Below are 16010 nucleotides of genomic sequence, written 5' to 3' on the forward strand. Positions count from 1 at the left end.
GTTTCAGTAAGTTTCAGTCAAGTGCTGCTGTCAAATAATAAACAAACTGGTGAATTACCATGAGAAACAAAAACTGGTGAGTGTTGGGTGAATAATTAAAACAGGATGGTATATAGAGGGACTAGATGGCACCTGTAGAAAGACTGGGAGAAATGACCCATTTGAGAAAGTGAAAATACAGCAAGAATCTAGAAGACAAGATAGAACAGCAGTGAGGTATGAGGAGGAACCTCTAGGCAAAAGTCTTTATTTAAAGGCTGGTATGCATGTGCTAAATCGTTTCAGTTGTGTCCAACTCTTTGTGACTCCATGGACTGTACCCCTCCAAACTCCTCTGTCCATGGGATTCTCCAGGCAGGCAAGAGCGTTGGAGTGCGTTGCCATTCTGTCCACCTGGGGATCTTCCTGACTCAGTAATCAAAACCACAACTCTTGTGTCTCCTGCATTGGCAGGAGGGTTCTTTAACCACTGAGTGCCATCTGGGAAGCCTGTTTAAAGGCTTGAAAGTGAAAGTCGCTCAGTCATGTTCGATTCTTTGTGACCCCATGAATATACAGTCCATGGAATTCTCCAGGCCAGAATACTGGAGTGGGTAGCCGTTCCCTTTTCTAAAGGATTTTCCCAACCCAGGGATGGGACCCACGTCTTCACACTGCAGGCGGATTCTTTACCAGCTGAGCCACCGTTTAAAGGCTTAATGTTGCATAAATGTGAGCACTGAATTAACATGTGTATCTTTGTGAGCAAGAAAAATGGAAGGGAGCAGAACTTTTTCTTCTCCCAGTTCATATTCTAAAATGTGCCCTTAAATAGATAAATTCTAATAGCAAAATAATTTATTGTAAATATTGCCTAATATAAAAGGGAATAAAGGCAACTTAGGGTTAGTAGAAGGGAATGGGTTCAGTATGGCATGTGAAGTGTTTTCCTGTTTCCTTATTGATCTCTCTCAGCCCCATTTTCTTTCTCAAGTGACTGGCATATTTGTTTTAAACTGGTTTACCTATGCCTAAGTCCCCACTCCATCTGCCCCTGAATTTCTCCTCCTTAGTCTCTACTCATCAGAGTGCCTCTATCCTTCCTATCAAAAATTCAAACCATGTAGCATTCACACTTTAGCAGTTTAGCTTTGAAGTAATTTGTTCTTTTAAGTACTGGTCATAAATTGCTATTGAATCAGGACTAGCCCTACATATAAAGTTCTTCTCACCTCTGCTCCCTAATCACATCTGGTCTTTAATGTTAACCCTGCTTCCCCATGAACTTATGTCTCAAATATCTGAGGACCCATAATGAGAAGTCTTCACAATTCTTCCAAAAAACTTGTAAGGAAAAGCAGCAACAATGAATTCCTATGTAAGATTTTCTGAAAGGACGGAGTAGAGACTTTATGTTTTAAAGTGTTTCCAGAGTGGTAGTAATCCCAGATCTTGTCTGAAAATCAAACTATATAATCTGTAGAAAAGAGAGTCACTTTCATTCAAGGATACTGGGGAGACCAGTAAAATCTCTTTTCAGGGACTAAGTGGCACACAAAAGTAACCAACCAAAAAAGGAAACAGCATGAACTGAGTACATAAATTTAAAATTTTACAAAGATTCCTAAGATCTTCAGATTTCCTAGATGGTTCTAGTGGTAATGAATGCACCTGCCAGGAGACATAGAGTTGCAAGTTTGATCCCTGGGTCAGAAAGATCCCCTGGAGGAAGGCATGGCAACCCACTCCAGTATTCTTGCCTAGAGAATCCCATGGACAGAGGAGCCTGGTGAGCTACAGTCCATAAGGTTGCAAAGAGTCAGACACGACCGAAGTGACTTAAAACACATATCTTCAATATTGGTATTATCATATTATGAATCAACTGTGCCTACTGTGTTACAAAAATTTTTGGAAAATTGAGAACAAAAAATCCACTGGAAAGGGAATTATAAATGTTAGATAAATAATAAATCATTCAGACTGCAATACAGAGACAGAAAAATGGAAATTAGAGGAAAATAGAGTGGAAAAATCTACCTAACAACTAACTGGAATTCACAAGAAGAGGAGAAAGAATGGAGAAGAGCCCAATATATGGAGAAGGAAATTTTTCTGAGGACGGGAAGTTGCCACTTAACAGATTCAATCTGCTCAACAATCCCAAGCAGGAGAAAAGGCAAAGAATTTCATAAAAAGCATGAGAAAATTCTCTCGTGCTATTTATAATTAAAAGAAAACAGGTAAAATGAATTTAATTAAAAAAGAAAATAAAGGCAACAACCCAAGTTAATACCAAGAGTAGAATGCTCTGGCCTTGATACATCTGTCCAGAGCCCGTGTGGGTGGGCTGGGCAAAGTCTCAAAGACAAAGGAGGGTCAGAGGAGTGGTTTTTCCCACGATTGAGGGTGTTTATCCTCAAAACCCTCACTTGAATCCGATAATCCTGAGTCCTTCGAGGACATGTAATGCACATCACCGCGGTAGTCAGTGTCCGAGCGACGACGTGACCCCACGAACTTCCGGGAAGTGCAATTGGTCCCCGTTCAGCTCATGTTGTGACAGCTCGGATACAGGGTATTTTAGGAAATACAGTCCTGGACAAGTGGAAGCTAAATACTCAAGAGCAGTACAAGCCGAGCAGAGTGGCAGCAAAGTTTTGAATGACAGATCTTCGGTTGGCAGAGGCCACTTCTTGTCCCGCACCAGCAAGCCTGCCCTTGTTCAAGGAGGAAAACGTCTGTGCGAGCACAGAAATGACCCAAAAGACGTTTCACGGCCTCGTAATCTTCGGGGAAACATAGGTTCCCGGTTTGGGCTCTCATTATCTTCACAGCGCTTGTAGACGCTGCCGTTGGTTTCGGGAAGCGGAGTTCGCCACAGACGACTGTTGTCTGCATCCTTCCGAGGGGGTCGATCCCAGTGGAGTCTTTAGGCGGTGTAATTTCTCACAAAGCCCAGCCCGTGGTCTCGCGGTGCTCCGAGATCGCGCGACCGCTGAGCCTCCTGGGAAGTGTAGTTTTCCGGAAGGCAACCGTGCGACTCACCGGCAACTTTTCTCCTTGAAGCGGAGGAGTCTGAGAAGTGCCGTCCGGCCCGGTGCTACGCCTGGGGCTGCCCGGCGTTTGTCTCCGACCCAGCAGCAGTATTCAAGGTCCTGGAATCGCGCAGGACTCTGGGCAGCACCGTTCGGGCGAGGCAAGCGGCCTTTGTTCGCTACAGCTACGCGGCGCGTCAGGTACGCGGAGGTGCCCGCAGTGGACGGCTTCGGTGCTGGTGAGGGTCTGCTGAGGGGTCAGGCAAGTGTGGGTGCGGGGAGGGTGGCGGGCGCTGGGTACGACCGCCATAACTTCTCAGGTCCCAGCGTCTACCCCGCGGTGTGAGCCCAGGCAGGCCCCTGGCTCCTCTGGGCCTCTGTCCTGCTTTGTAAAAGGGGAGTAAGGATGGCGCTTACCTCTAAGAGCTGTTGTAAAAAAGGAAATGGGAGAGTGAGTGTGCGTTATACGCACTGAAAGAAAAAAAAAATTGTGTAAACCCTAAATTGCTTCAGTGTTGCCGAGTTTCAGTTTTTCTCATCGTTTATCTAAAAAAGAAATCTGGAATAATGTGAATGCCCACCATGCATAGTGGTAAAGATCGAAAGAGCTCGTATTTAACATTATTATTACTGTTGTTTTATGAGTCGGTCATTTATATACGGGCTGCCCAGGTGGCTCAGCGGTAAAGAATCCACCTGCCAATGCAGGAAACGCAGGAGACACCCCCCGCCTAACTTCGATCCCTGGATAGGGAAGATCCCCTAGAGAAGGAAATGGCAACCTGCTCCAGTATTCTTGCCTGAAAATTTACATAGACAGAAGAGCCTGGCGGGCTACAGTCCATGGGGTCCCAGAGTTGGACACGACTGAGCGCGCACATACACACACACACTCACACTCTCATGTATATATGATAGTTGATGTACACGTAGATGCCACCTGGTTACCTCTTGCCAAGGAACACATTGTTAATTCAGGGAAAGGTTGGAACCCTAGAAAGTGATTCCCAGTGGGATCCTCCATGCAGGTGTGTCCTGAGCTGCAAGATTGCGAGATACACCTGATTTGTCATGACTGCTTTTTCCTGTTTTGATCTGCCTTTTCAGGCACTGCCCTTCTATAAGAAGAGAACCTGGAAAGAGGACTGTGTTGACTATTGGAAATTGCAAAGTCATGTTTCAGGTAAGTTGATTTGTCCCCAAATCTTCCTAAAACACCTACTTACCAGGACTCTTGAGTGTTTGCTTTGCCTCTCCTACCAGTTCCCACCTCACAAAGTTCACTTAGGGATTGGATCTTTGATTCCTTTCATTAAAACAAAGCATGGAGCCTGCAAAACTCCAAAGTATTTTCTCTCAGTGCTCTTCTTTTCTATCAGCTTTCTGCTAGAAGCCTCTGAAGAGTCTTGAGCAAAACTTTTTTAAAATTATGATTCAGAATTCAAGTTTGGAATTTTAGGTATTTACTTTATGGTTGTTTAAGTTGTATCATGTGGTGTCTATTAATGGTATATGTCAGTCTTTTCAGTTATTCAAGTCAAGAGATGTTTGGAGTCATCCTTGAGACCTCCCTTTCTCTTAAAATTCACATTCAGACACTGTAGTTAGATCTAAAATATACATAGTATATCTACACAATCTGACCATTGGTTACCACATCACTACCACTACCACTGCCTCCCTGGTCCAAGCCACTTAGGTTATTGCAATTGTCACCTTGCTGGAATTCCTGCTTCTGCCCTTGACCCTCTTCAGTCTTCACAATACAGCTGTCACAGTGATCCTCTTGTTATATAAAATCCTGTCATTCCTCAGCTTAAAACTCTTTGGTGACCCTAACTCAGAAGTCAGAATTGTGTAGTGACAAAAAACTTTGCACAGTTAGGCTGTCTTATTACTTCCCTGATTTCATCTTCCATCTGTTTCTTTGTTTTCTGGGAGCTCCAGCCACACTGGCTACCTGCTTCCAGGCCTTGGAAGTTGCTGTACCATCTGCATGGAATATTCTTTACCTAGATATATACAAGCTTGCATTCTGACCTCCTTTGTATCTTTGCTTTGTAGTTACTTTCTCAGTAAAACTTCCCTGAACACCTATGTAAAATTGTAGTCACCTTCTCTCGACTAATTGTAGTCACCTTCTCTCGACTATCACTTCTACTCCTCCATCATTGTGTTGTTTTTCATAGCACTCTCCTGATGGCTCAGCAGTAAAGAACCCACCTGCCAATGCAGGAGACACAGGAGTCATAGTTTGACCCCTGGGTTGGGAAGATTCCCTGGAGGAAATGGCAACCCACTCCAGTGTTTCTGCCTGGGAAATCCCATGGACAGAGGAGCCTGGTGGGCTATAGTCTATAGGGTCTCAAAGAATCAGACATGACTGAGCATGCATGCACACACATCACTCCTAGCTGATACACTCTGTGTTTGCTATATGCATATGCTCATTGTTTATCTCTTCCTACTGGAAAGGATATTTTTTGTTGACTGTTTTATCTTTAGTAGCCAGAGTGGTATCTGGTATAGCCAGATACTTGGTAAACAGTTGTTGAATGAAGGAGTGATGAGAAAATGATGGGAAAGAATCATGGAGTGGAAATGAAACCTGTATAGGAGAAGGTATGAGTGGCAGATATGCATGTTGGGAATGTTAGACAATTGGAATTGAAATAAGTTGTTTTTTTGTTTTTTTTTTTTAGGTAAAAGCTAAAGTGAACTAATTGCCAAAATCATTCATTGACTTATTTTCTAAACACTTAACAAATAACTGTTAGGAGATTCTTACATAGGTTTCTGTCATTGGTACACAAGATTTCATGATCTCATGCAGTACTGTCAAAGAGAACTTTCTATAGTGGGGGAAGTATCCTATTTGTGTCCTGTCCATTGTGGCAGCCACCAGCCCCTTATGACTGTTAAGCACTTGAATCATAACTGGAGTGACCAAGGAACTGAATTTTTATTTAAATTTAATTTTAATTAAATTTTATAGCCAAATACAGTGGCTACTATATTGAACAATACAGGACTGGTATAAAAGTAAATCATAAAAATTAAGGTATTTATTTAATATCTAAGTTCTAGGGACAGAGGTGAATTAGCATCCCAGGTTGCTGGGACACTGAAGGGGAAGAGAGAGTTGAAGCATCCCTTCCTGGAGTTGTCTAGGTGGCCCATAATACCAGGGAGGCAGAGGTGGAAGTGGAGTTATACCAAACTGAGAGAACACCTTGAGTATAGGTAGAGAGGCCTAAGAGAGCCTTTCAAGAAAATGCAAAAATTTTGTGCAGCAATGGTTTTCAAACAGGGTTGACTTTGTTCCCCTTAATCCCATTCATAAGACACATTTTCCGGAGAAGGCAATGGCACCCCACTCCAGTACTCTTGCCTGGAAAATCCCAGGGACAGGGGAGCCTGGTGGGCTGCCGTCTATGGGGTCGCACAGAGTCGGACACGACTGAAGCGACTTAGCAGCAGCAGCAGCAGCAGAGACATTTTCAGCTGTTAAAATGGGGGTAGGGAGTGGTTAAGGGGAGTTGCTACTAGTATCTGAAGGGTCGAGGCTAGGGATGCTATTCAACATGCTAAAATTCTCAGGACAGCCCCCACAGCAAAGAGTTGTTCAGCTTAAAATGTCAGTAGTGCCAAGACTGAGAAACTTTGATTTAAATAAAGATCAAAGAATATGCTAGAGTATGTGGGGTTTCTTCTTTGGACTATTAATATTATGATATTGATTAATATCAAAACTTAAAATATGAAATGTCTTTGCATTGGTAGAATAAAACATGGTGTTTTGGTTTTTTTTTCTTTTTTAACTTTACAATATTGTATTGGTTTTGCCAAATATCAACATGAATCCGCCACAGGTATACGTGTGTTCCCCATCCTGAACCCTCCTCCCTCCTCCCTCCCCATACCATCCCTCTGGGTCGTCCCAGTGCACCAGCCCCAAGCATCCAGTATTGTGCATCGAACCTGGACTGGCAACTCGTTTCATATATGATATTATACATGTTTCAGTGCCATTCTCCCAAATCATCCCACCCTCTCCCTCTCCCACAGAGTCCAAAAGACTGTTCTATACATCAGTGTCTCTTTTGCTGTCTCGTATACAGGGTTATTGTTACCATCTTTCTAAATTCCATATATATGCATTAGTATACTGTATTGGTGTTTTTCTTTCTGGCTTACTTCACTCTGTATAATAGGCTCCAGTTTCATCCACCTCATTAGAACTGATTCAAATCTATTCTTTTTAATGGCTGAGTAATATTCCATTGTGTATATGTACCACAGCTTTCTTATCCATTCATCTGCTGATGGACATCTAGTTTGCTTCCAAAAACATGGTGTTTTATTCATTTAATATAGTGTTGACTTTTCAGTTTGGCTTATCAGGTAAGATTTGTAAAAGCTGATCATTTTAAAGATCACTGTGGAAAACAGGAAAAGATGGACATTTTCTCAGTTCATGTGATAAGGCTAGTATAACCCTCATACCTAGCTAAGAGCAAATACAGATGGGAAAAATAATTTCCCCTGGTGCCAAAGGGAGACCTTCTCCCCTTTCCTTTTCTTAAGAGTGTTTCCTTGAGAAAAATATGTAACTCTGTATCCTTTCCCCTGTCCCTTTGAGATGTTTATAAATCTTTTCAAAACTAAATAAGCCTCTGCCAATTTTACAGAGCATTAAAGTCTTCTTAAGGGCATTGGTGGCACTAGTGGTAAACAACCTGCCTGCCAATGCAGGAGACATAAGAGATGTGGGTTTGATTCCTGAGTTGGGAAAATCCCCTGGGAGGAGGGCATGGCAACCCACTCAAGTATTCTTGCTTGGAGAATCCCATGGACAGAGAAACCTGGCAGGCTATGGTCCATAGGGTTGCACAGAGTTGGACATGACTGAAGCGACTTAGCATGCCTGTGCAAGGGCCTTGGAGACATCCCTTTGAAATCCATCAGCAGAGGAATGGATAAGAAAGCTGTGGTACATATACACAATGGAGTATTACTCAGCCATTAAAAAGAATACATTTGAATCAGTTCTAATGAGGTGGATGAAGCTGGAGCCTATTATACAGAGTGAAGTAAGCCAGAAGGAAAAACATAAATACAGTATACTAACGCATATATATGGAATTTAGAAAGATGGTAACAATAACCCTGTGTACGAGACAGCAAAAGAGACACTGATGTATAGAACAGTCTTATGGACTCTGTGGGAGAGGGAGAGGGTGGGAAGATTTGGGAGAATGACATTGAAACATGTAAAATATCATGTAAGAAACGAGTTGCCAGTCCAGGTTCGACGCATGACACTGGATGCTTGGGGCTGGTGCACTGGGACGACCCAGAGGGATGGTATGGGGAGGGAGGAGGGAGGAGGGTTCAGGATGGGGAACACATGTGTACCTGTGGCGGATTCATTTTGATATTTGGCAAAACTAATACAATTATGTAAAGTTTAAAAATAAAATAAAATTAAAAAAAAAAAAAAAGAAGAAATGAAAACATGAAGGAAGATGCACTTCTGTCTCCCTATCTGTATGGGAGTTTAGCCTAGACTTCTGGCTCCAGGTTCTAACTACCTGCTTGTCATAAAGATAATGAGTTTTAAATTTTTTCTTTGGAGTAAAGGCACCTAACACAGAGGGCTACCCCAATTACCAGGTGAATTTAGGATGAATTATGTGTTGCAATAGTTCATCCTAAATTCACATGTAATTGCAAAGTGATATCTCCAAGGCCCTTTTGCATGCATGCTAAGTCTCTTTAGTCATGTCCGACTCTGTACGACCCTGTAATGGATTGTATCTGACTGACTTTATAAAAGGGTGAGATGTCTTTCTGTCCTTGCAGTCTCATTAATTATTAGCTATTATTATTATGAAGTACATTACAGTCTGGTTTAATGCTTTCTCAGTAATAAAACTGTTCTCTTTTTACACGATAGAGAGGATTTTTCAGCTCAGTAGATTTGATTGGTTTTTAATTTCCCCAACACCAGACAAAGGTAAATTCTCTCTTTAAAACCAAACATCCAAATGAAGTAATATAGTATTGAATCTATAGTTGGAATGAAAAATTTACAGTAGCCAAACAATGTCTGTTTCACCAATGAAAGGTAGTAATAATGACATTTTAAATGCACTGAAGGAAATTCAACCAGCTCCATATTCTTGCCATGGACAGGAAAAAAAAAAAGGAAAGCCCTTGGACCGAGAAGCCTGGGGGGCTGCAGTCCATGGGAGTCACAAAAGGGTTGGACACAACTTAGGAGCTAAACAACAACAAATGTATATATGTTTTTTCACATATTTTAATTTGACTAGCCAATAAGTTATGATTGAACATTTAAACTTTTTCTAAAATTTTTCCACTTTAAATAATACCATGAATGAGTACTGTTGGCAAGAAATGTGTTTTCTTCATAGGATATTTTCCTTAGGATGTGTCTTATTTTTTCTTTGCTCTTCCTTTAAGGTTCTGTTCAAGGACTACCACAAGGCATGAAAGCATCCTTCAGTCCTTTTGCTCAGGAGTCTCAAATTATTTTAATTATAGATTATAAGGGTTAATTATATACCATAAATGTTTTTGCTTTTTGTTTATAAAGTGGTTATATATATGATTATGTGTTTATCTTTAATATAAAGATGTCTTTTTTTGAGCGTATTGGATTCTTTTTTTTAAACTTAATTCATGTTTTATTACTTGGCACATAAGCTATGAAAAACAAAACTAAGCACTTGACTAAATGCTGTCAAATGTTGAATGCTGAATTTTAAAAATTTTATAATTCTGTTCCCTACTTTCCTGAAGCAGAGTTCTTATATTTGTCTCTTACCCTTATTGTATAACAGTGCCAAGCACATAGTTATCCAATTATTACTTAGATCAGATTCTTGATCATTGTGACAACTGCTGGAATCTTTTTCCCTTTCTTCCACACCAGGGTAATTTTACCCTTTAATCAGTGACAGAAGAGGCCTGGGCTATGGTTGAGCCTAAATGTGTTTGCTGTTTCAGGTGACATTTAGTGATGTGGCCATAGACTTCTCTCATGAAGAGTGGAGATGGCTCAATTCTACTCAAAGGAATTTATACAAGGATGTGATGGTCCAGAATTATGAGAACCTGGTATCCCTAGGTAAGCATATCTTTTCCTCCCCCTCAATGGAGATCTTCCATCTGCCACTGTGAATTGCTAGAGATCCTCTTTAGTAAATGTCTGAATTTTTGTTTCACAGTCCTAAGGACATGTATAGTTTGTTGTGTCCTGCCTGAAGCTTATCATCCCATTTCAGTGAACATCCTTCAGATCTTTCTTTGGTCCCTTTTATGGTGATGGTCTCTCCATGTAGACCACAATTTAAACAGTGTTTTTTTCTAATATTTTCCCTGCAAGCAGGTCTTTCCATACCTAAGCCATATGTGATTGCTTTATTGGAGGATGGCAAAGAACCTTGTATGGTGGAGGAAAAGCTGTCAAAAGATACATTTCCAGGTAAGTCGTGGTGAATCAGGAAACAGAGATCTTTGGTTAAAGATGCTTGTGTAAAGTATAGAGGCATTTTAGTGTATTTTAGGGATACTGTTATCAGAGATTCCAGACGTAACAAAATCTTACGTTTTGAGGGATGCTTAGATTTCTAAATGACAATTCCTCTACCCTAAATTATTATCTTTCTGTATTACTCATCTGATCAAAAATGGAGGGTTTTGCCATCATTGTAATCCAAATTGTTATTTATTTGAAGTGAAATAAGGCAAATTATTCTTTTATATGTCCATGTAAGGAAAAATATACAAATGGTTTTAGGCTAAAAAAGCTGTCAACTAAATGGAAAATCACTTTACCCCTGAGGCAGAACTTCAAAGATCAAGAGTGAACATAAATGCTAAAGGAAGTAAGGGATATATAAGAAGGTTTCTAACAGTATTTTCTGTCAATAAATATTATGAGTTCACACAGATCCTACCTAAACTCACAAAGCTTAAATCTTTCTGAGCCATAAAGAGTATTTACATTATTTTGTTGTCATTGTAGCTATTTAGTGCAGTGCTGTACATTCTCCATATTAAGCATACTAATCTGACAGCAATTGAGATTAATCAAAGTTTGGAGAACCAAGGCTAAGATAAAATGTAGTCGTTCATATAAGTATAGACACAAAATGTTGGCTTGGGATCCAGAATGCCTTTTGCATTTTCTTTGATAGTTTCATTTTTTTTCCCCACAGACTGTCTATGTATTAATTCATTTCCCTTATTACACTCCGTTCTTGCCTCTGTGAGCTGTTTGTATTCTCTGTGCTCCATTTTAACTTTGTTCAGAAATCATTGAATATATGAGAGTTGTCAGAGCTATGTGTTTTCTTGGCACTGGGGAGAATGACTTTATTTTTTATCCAATTCTCCTGTTTCTAACATAGAAGTTTCCTTTCAAGAAGTTCAGATAAAGCAGTGTTTTGCTCTTTTGATATATTACAGATTGTAAAACAAGATGGGAAAACAAAGAATTATCAATGAAGGAGGATATTTATGATGAAGATTTACCCCAAATGGTATTAAAGGAAAAAACTATACAACAAAATCATGAATTTTCAAATTTTAACAAGGACTTGTATTATATCAAAAAGTTCGAGGGGAAGTATGAAAATCAAGTAGAGCATTTCAGACCAGTGACCCTCACCTTTAGAGAAAGTCCCATTGGGGAAAGTGTTTACAAATGTAATGCATTTAAAAGCATTTTCCATTTAAAGTCTGTTTTTTCTGAACCACAGAGAATTTCTGCTGAAGGGAAGTCACATAAATGTGATATACTTAAGAAGAGTTTACCAGCAAATTCAGTTATAAAAAATGAGAATATCAATGATGGAAAGAAACTTCTGAATTCTAATGAAAGTGTAGCAGCCTTCAGCCAAAGCAAATCTCTTACCCTTCACCAGACTTTGAATAAAGAGAAAATCTATACATGCAGTGAATGTGGGAAAGCCTTTGGCAAACAATCAATCCTTAATCGGCACTGGAGAATTCATACAGGAGAGAAACCCTATGAATGTCATGAATGTGGGAAGACTTTTAGCCATGGCTCATCCCTTACTCGACATCAAATAAGTCACAGTGGAGAGAAACCTTACAAATGTATTGAATGTGGAAAAGCCTTTAGCCATGTCTCATCACTTACTAATCATCAAAGCACTCACACTGGAGAGAAACCATATGAATGTATGAACTGTGGAAAGGCGTTTAGTCGCGTTTCACATCTCATTGAACATCTGAGAATTCATACTCAAGAAAAACTCTATGAATGTCGAATATGTGGGAAGGCATTCATTCACAGGTCATCTCTCATTCACCATCAGAAAATTCATACTGGAGAGAAACCTTATGAATGTAGAGAATGTGGAAAAGCCTTTTGCTGTAGCTCACACCTTACTCGACATCAAAGAATTCATGCTATTGAGAAACAATTTGAATGTAACAAATGTCTGAAAGTCTTTAGCAGCCTCTCATTTCTTATTCAGCATCAGAGTATTCATACTGAAGAAAAGCCCTTTGAATGTCAAAAATGTGGGAAATCCTTTAACCAACCTGAATCATTGAATATGCATTTGAGAAACCACACTAGATTGAAACCATATGAATGCAGTATATGTGGGAAAGCCTTCAGTCACAGGTCATCTCTGTTTCAACATCACAGAATTCATACTGGAGAGAAACCCTATGAATGCATTAAATGTGGGAAGACCTTCAGCTGTAGTTCAAACCTTACTGTACATCAGAGAATTCATACTGGAGAAAAGCCGTATAAATGTAATGAATGTGGGAAGGCATTTAGCAAAGGCTCAAATCTTACTGCCCATCAGCGAGTACATAATGGAGAGAAACCCAGTAATACAATAAGTGTGGAAAAGTCTTTAGGCCATATGAGTCACTGTGTGTATGAAAGATCACATAATAGAGAAACTGCATAAAGGCAGTGTTCATCATACTATACTGTAGCTGTAGATCTTCTTGGATTCAAAATCAGAAAGTCTATACTGGAGAAAATGTAATGAATATGGGAAAGTCTCTAGCAATGATATAAGCCTTATTGTTTATCACAATTCACACTGTAGAGAGACTATGATGGCAATAAGTGTGGGAAAGACTAGCCAGCATTAATCCCTTAGTTGACATAAGTAAATCCACACTGGAGAAAAACCCTTTACATGTAACAAGTTGGGAAAGACATTAGGCAAACATGAATCTCTTAAGAAACATTACACACATACAGAAGAAAAGCAGTACGAATATAGAAATTTTGGGAAGTCCTTCAGTTAAAATACATCCTTCATTCTTTACATCAGAGAACTCACACTGAAGAGAAAGTTTATGTAAGGAATGTAGCAAAGTGTTAGTTCACTAAGCTTGCAGGCATCAGAAGATTAATGCTAGAACCACCTGAAGGATGTAGGAAGTATGTGTAAGTCTTTCTTTGCAATGATGCTAATTTGTAAACAGTTCTACAGGAGAGCAAACAAGCATAAATCAACATGCATATCATAAAGTAGCAGCATGCATTTTACTCCAGGTCGTACATAAAAAATAGCTAATGGGCATGTGAAGATACATAGTCACTCAGTGAATCCAGTAAATGTAATAAATGAACATTGCAATAGAAGTAAAAAGTGGTATGAATAAAATTTTTCATCTCTAATAAAGTGGTTTTGTATATGTTGAACTCCTTTGACACACTGATATTTCTTAAGAGTTTTCCACTACTTTTCTCTTGACAAATGAGGATCAGCTTTCCTGTATAGCCTTCGGTGGAAGACCAGCAAACCTAGAAAAAAGTGGCCTGATCTCTGTACTAAGAATGCGACTATTTTGGTGAGGTTAATATACAGTGCATTTCCTGTTGACTTAAATGATGCATTTTAATTTTTACATGTGCTGTGAGAACCCAACCAAGAAATTACATACAGTGAGGGATTAGAGCAGAGTGGATGTGCTTTTTAGTCCAAATCCTAAAGGATGAGTCCTAATTACAGTGACCATCCATAACTGCAGATTCTGCATCTGTAGATTCAACCACTCACAGTTGAAAGTGTTTTTTGAAAAGGTTTCATCTAAAAAGAAAACTTGGGACTTACCAGCTGTAGGCAATTATTTACATATCATTCACATTACGTTTACAACTATTGACATTGTATTGGCTTTTGTAGGGGCTCAGGGAATACATCATATTAGGTGATGATTTAAAAGTATACAGGAAGATGTGCCTAGGTTATAGCAACTATGCCATTTTATTTAAGGGACCTGGAGCACCTACAGGTTTTGGTATCTGTGGAGGTGAGGGAGTATGTTGGTCCTGGAGCCAGTCCCTTGCCGATAAAGGACAACTGTAGGTAAGGCACATGTGCTCTCAAGGATCATTCTAGGCAAAGCAGACCAGCAAGTTCTATCATGTTTGATGCAGCTGAAATGCATTATGTAGTGTCTAGTTTCTAGTTTTGTGGCTTAGGTATTATTACTGCTGGCAGCAATACTAATAAAGCATCAGTTATTTCCCTATCCCTTGATCATTGTTATGGAGGGTTGGAATTGAATAATCCAGAGCCATTCCCACAACTTCTGCAGCCTGCTCACCAATTTTGATAGCACTAGTATCCTGCATCATAGCTTCTGGAAATGTTTAAGAGCATTTTTGTTTTTTACACTGAAGCTTGACAGATAAATATAGTTTCTAAGCAGGGTGGCTTCAAATATTCTAAATGGAATAGACTTACTGGCTTCACAATTTCTTGTGACTGGAGAGGTTACAGAGATCAGTGACTGGGATTTTACAGACACTGTTGGAAGTAAACGGCATTTAAATGCAATTTATGTTTCTGGTTTTATTCTCTATGGCATTTGATAGTTGTAAGTAACAAATTTTAAGAAAGGATATTATATCATTGATACAAGTCTGGTTTGGGATGAATAATAGGGTTTTCAACTTTAAATAAAATACTCACCTACTCTGGTATGTGCTACTTTAATGGAAAGCCAATAGGTGAAGGCACATTCCATATCAATTCTCAGCAGATATAGTGGGTTTGGAATGGGATTTTTAATATTAAGCAGAGATTTATATTTCCTCTGATGAGTTAATAGGATTTTGACATTCTATGTAATGTTGAAGGATCTTTGAGAGGTTTATAATTAAAGGAGCACAGGATGGTATCAAACAAGGATAAGAACATTTATAATTATGGATGGACTGGCCCCTACATGTATATTTAGTTGTAAGATAGTGGCAGTAGCTTTTTGTTTCTCCCATGCTCTGCCCTCTATTCTCCCAAGCACTGATGCCAAAAAGATGAACCAGTCCTTTAATCTCCCAGATTTTATTTGCTTTCACTACATACAGGTTCATGCCATCTTACTTTGTTATAAGATTCATCCAGATACTCATACTTTTTCATTTAAAAAGCATGAGCATACATATCATAATATTTTGCAATTCTTAAAGTGCCTTCACAGTGATACTGAACAAGGAAAAGAAAGCCAGAGACTTAAAGATAGCGAAGGTTTTAAGGAAGCAATAAGAGTATATACCTTGTTACAATAAGATTTGAGCCGAGATCGTCCTGATGTTATAATATCACTAGTGGAGAATCATGCTCAGTCTTACTCAACCATTTCTTGAGCATCTACTGCAGTCAAGGTAAATAAGACATGTTCCATACAATTTAAGAGCTCAAAAGTGTGTGTGTATGAAGAGCATAGGCTCTGGAGTCATGTTACCTGGGTATAAATCCAAGTTGTGTGTATATTGACTTTGTACAGCCTTGGACAATTTACCTTGCTGTGCCAAATGTAAAATTATTTTGTCTGTAAAATGATATCTCAGGATTATGATGAAGATTAAGTAGGTTAATTGGTATAAAATGCTTTGTACCTCAAAAGCATTTAAATATTAGCTATTGATTTCATCATTTTCTTCACATGACTGCA

At 39.4% G+C, this 16010-nt stretch overlaps 1 protein-coding gene across 4 annotated transcripts; it reads left to right on the forward strand.

Moving 5' to 3' along the window:
- The first annotated feature begins 2341 nt into the window (after positions 1–2341).
- LOC133230458 (zinc finger protein 181) lies at positions 2342–13732 on the forward strand. 4 transcript variants are annotated; one of them, XM_061387947.1, is made up of 5 exons: positions 2342–3218; positions 4125–4200; positions 10053–10173; positions 10432–10530; positions 11810–11910. In XM_061387947.1, the coding sequence occupies exons 2-5, from the start codon at positions 4192–4194 to the stop codon at positions 11821–11823; spliced, it is 243 nt and encodes an 80-aa protein (XP_061243931.1). In that variant the 5' UTR covers positions 2342–3218; positions 4125–4191; the 3' UTR covers positions 11824–11910. The 4 variants fall into 4 exon arrangements, with proteins under 4 accessions (XP_061243931.1, XP_061243928.1, XP_061243927.1 ...); XM_061387944.1 differs by having other exon boundaries at positions 2348–3256; positions 11517–13732; XM_061387943.1 differs by having other exon boundaries at positions 2348–3218; positions 11517–13732.
- The last annotated feature ends 2278 nt before the right edge of the window (positions 13733–16010 follow it).

This window comes from Bos javanicus, chromosome 18, assembly GCF_032452875.1.
Source record: "Bos javanicus breed banteng chromosome 18, ARS-OSU_banteng_1.0, whole genome shotgun sequence".
NCBI lineage: Eukaryota > Metazoa > Chordata > Mammalia > Artiodactyla > Bovidae > Bos > Bos javanicus.

Excerpts from the sequence above, each read along its gene's own strand:
- LOC133230458 (XM_061387944.1), top strand. Across the intron at positions 10,174-10,431 it reads TGAGAACCTGGTATCCCTAG|CAGGTCTTTCCATACCTAAG; the intron begins GTAAGCATATCT and ends TTTCCCTGCAAG. Across the intron at positions 10,531-11,516 it reads GTCAAAAGATACATTTCCAG|ATTGTAAAACAAGATGGGAA; the intron begins GTAAGTCGTGGT and ends GATATATTACAG.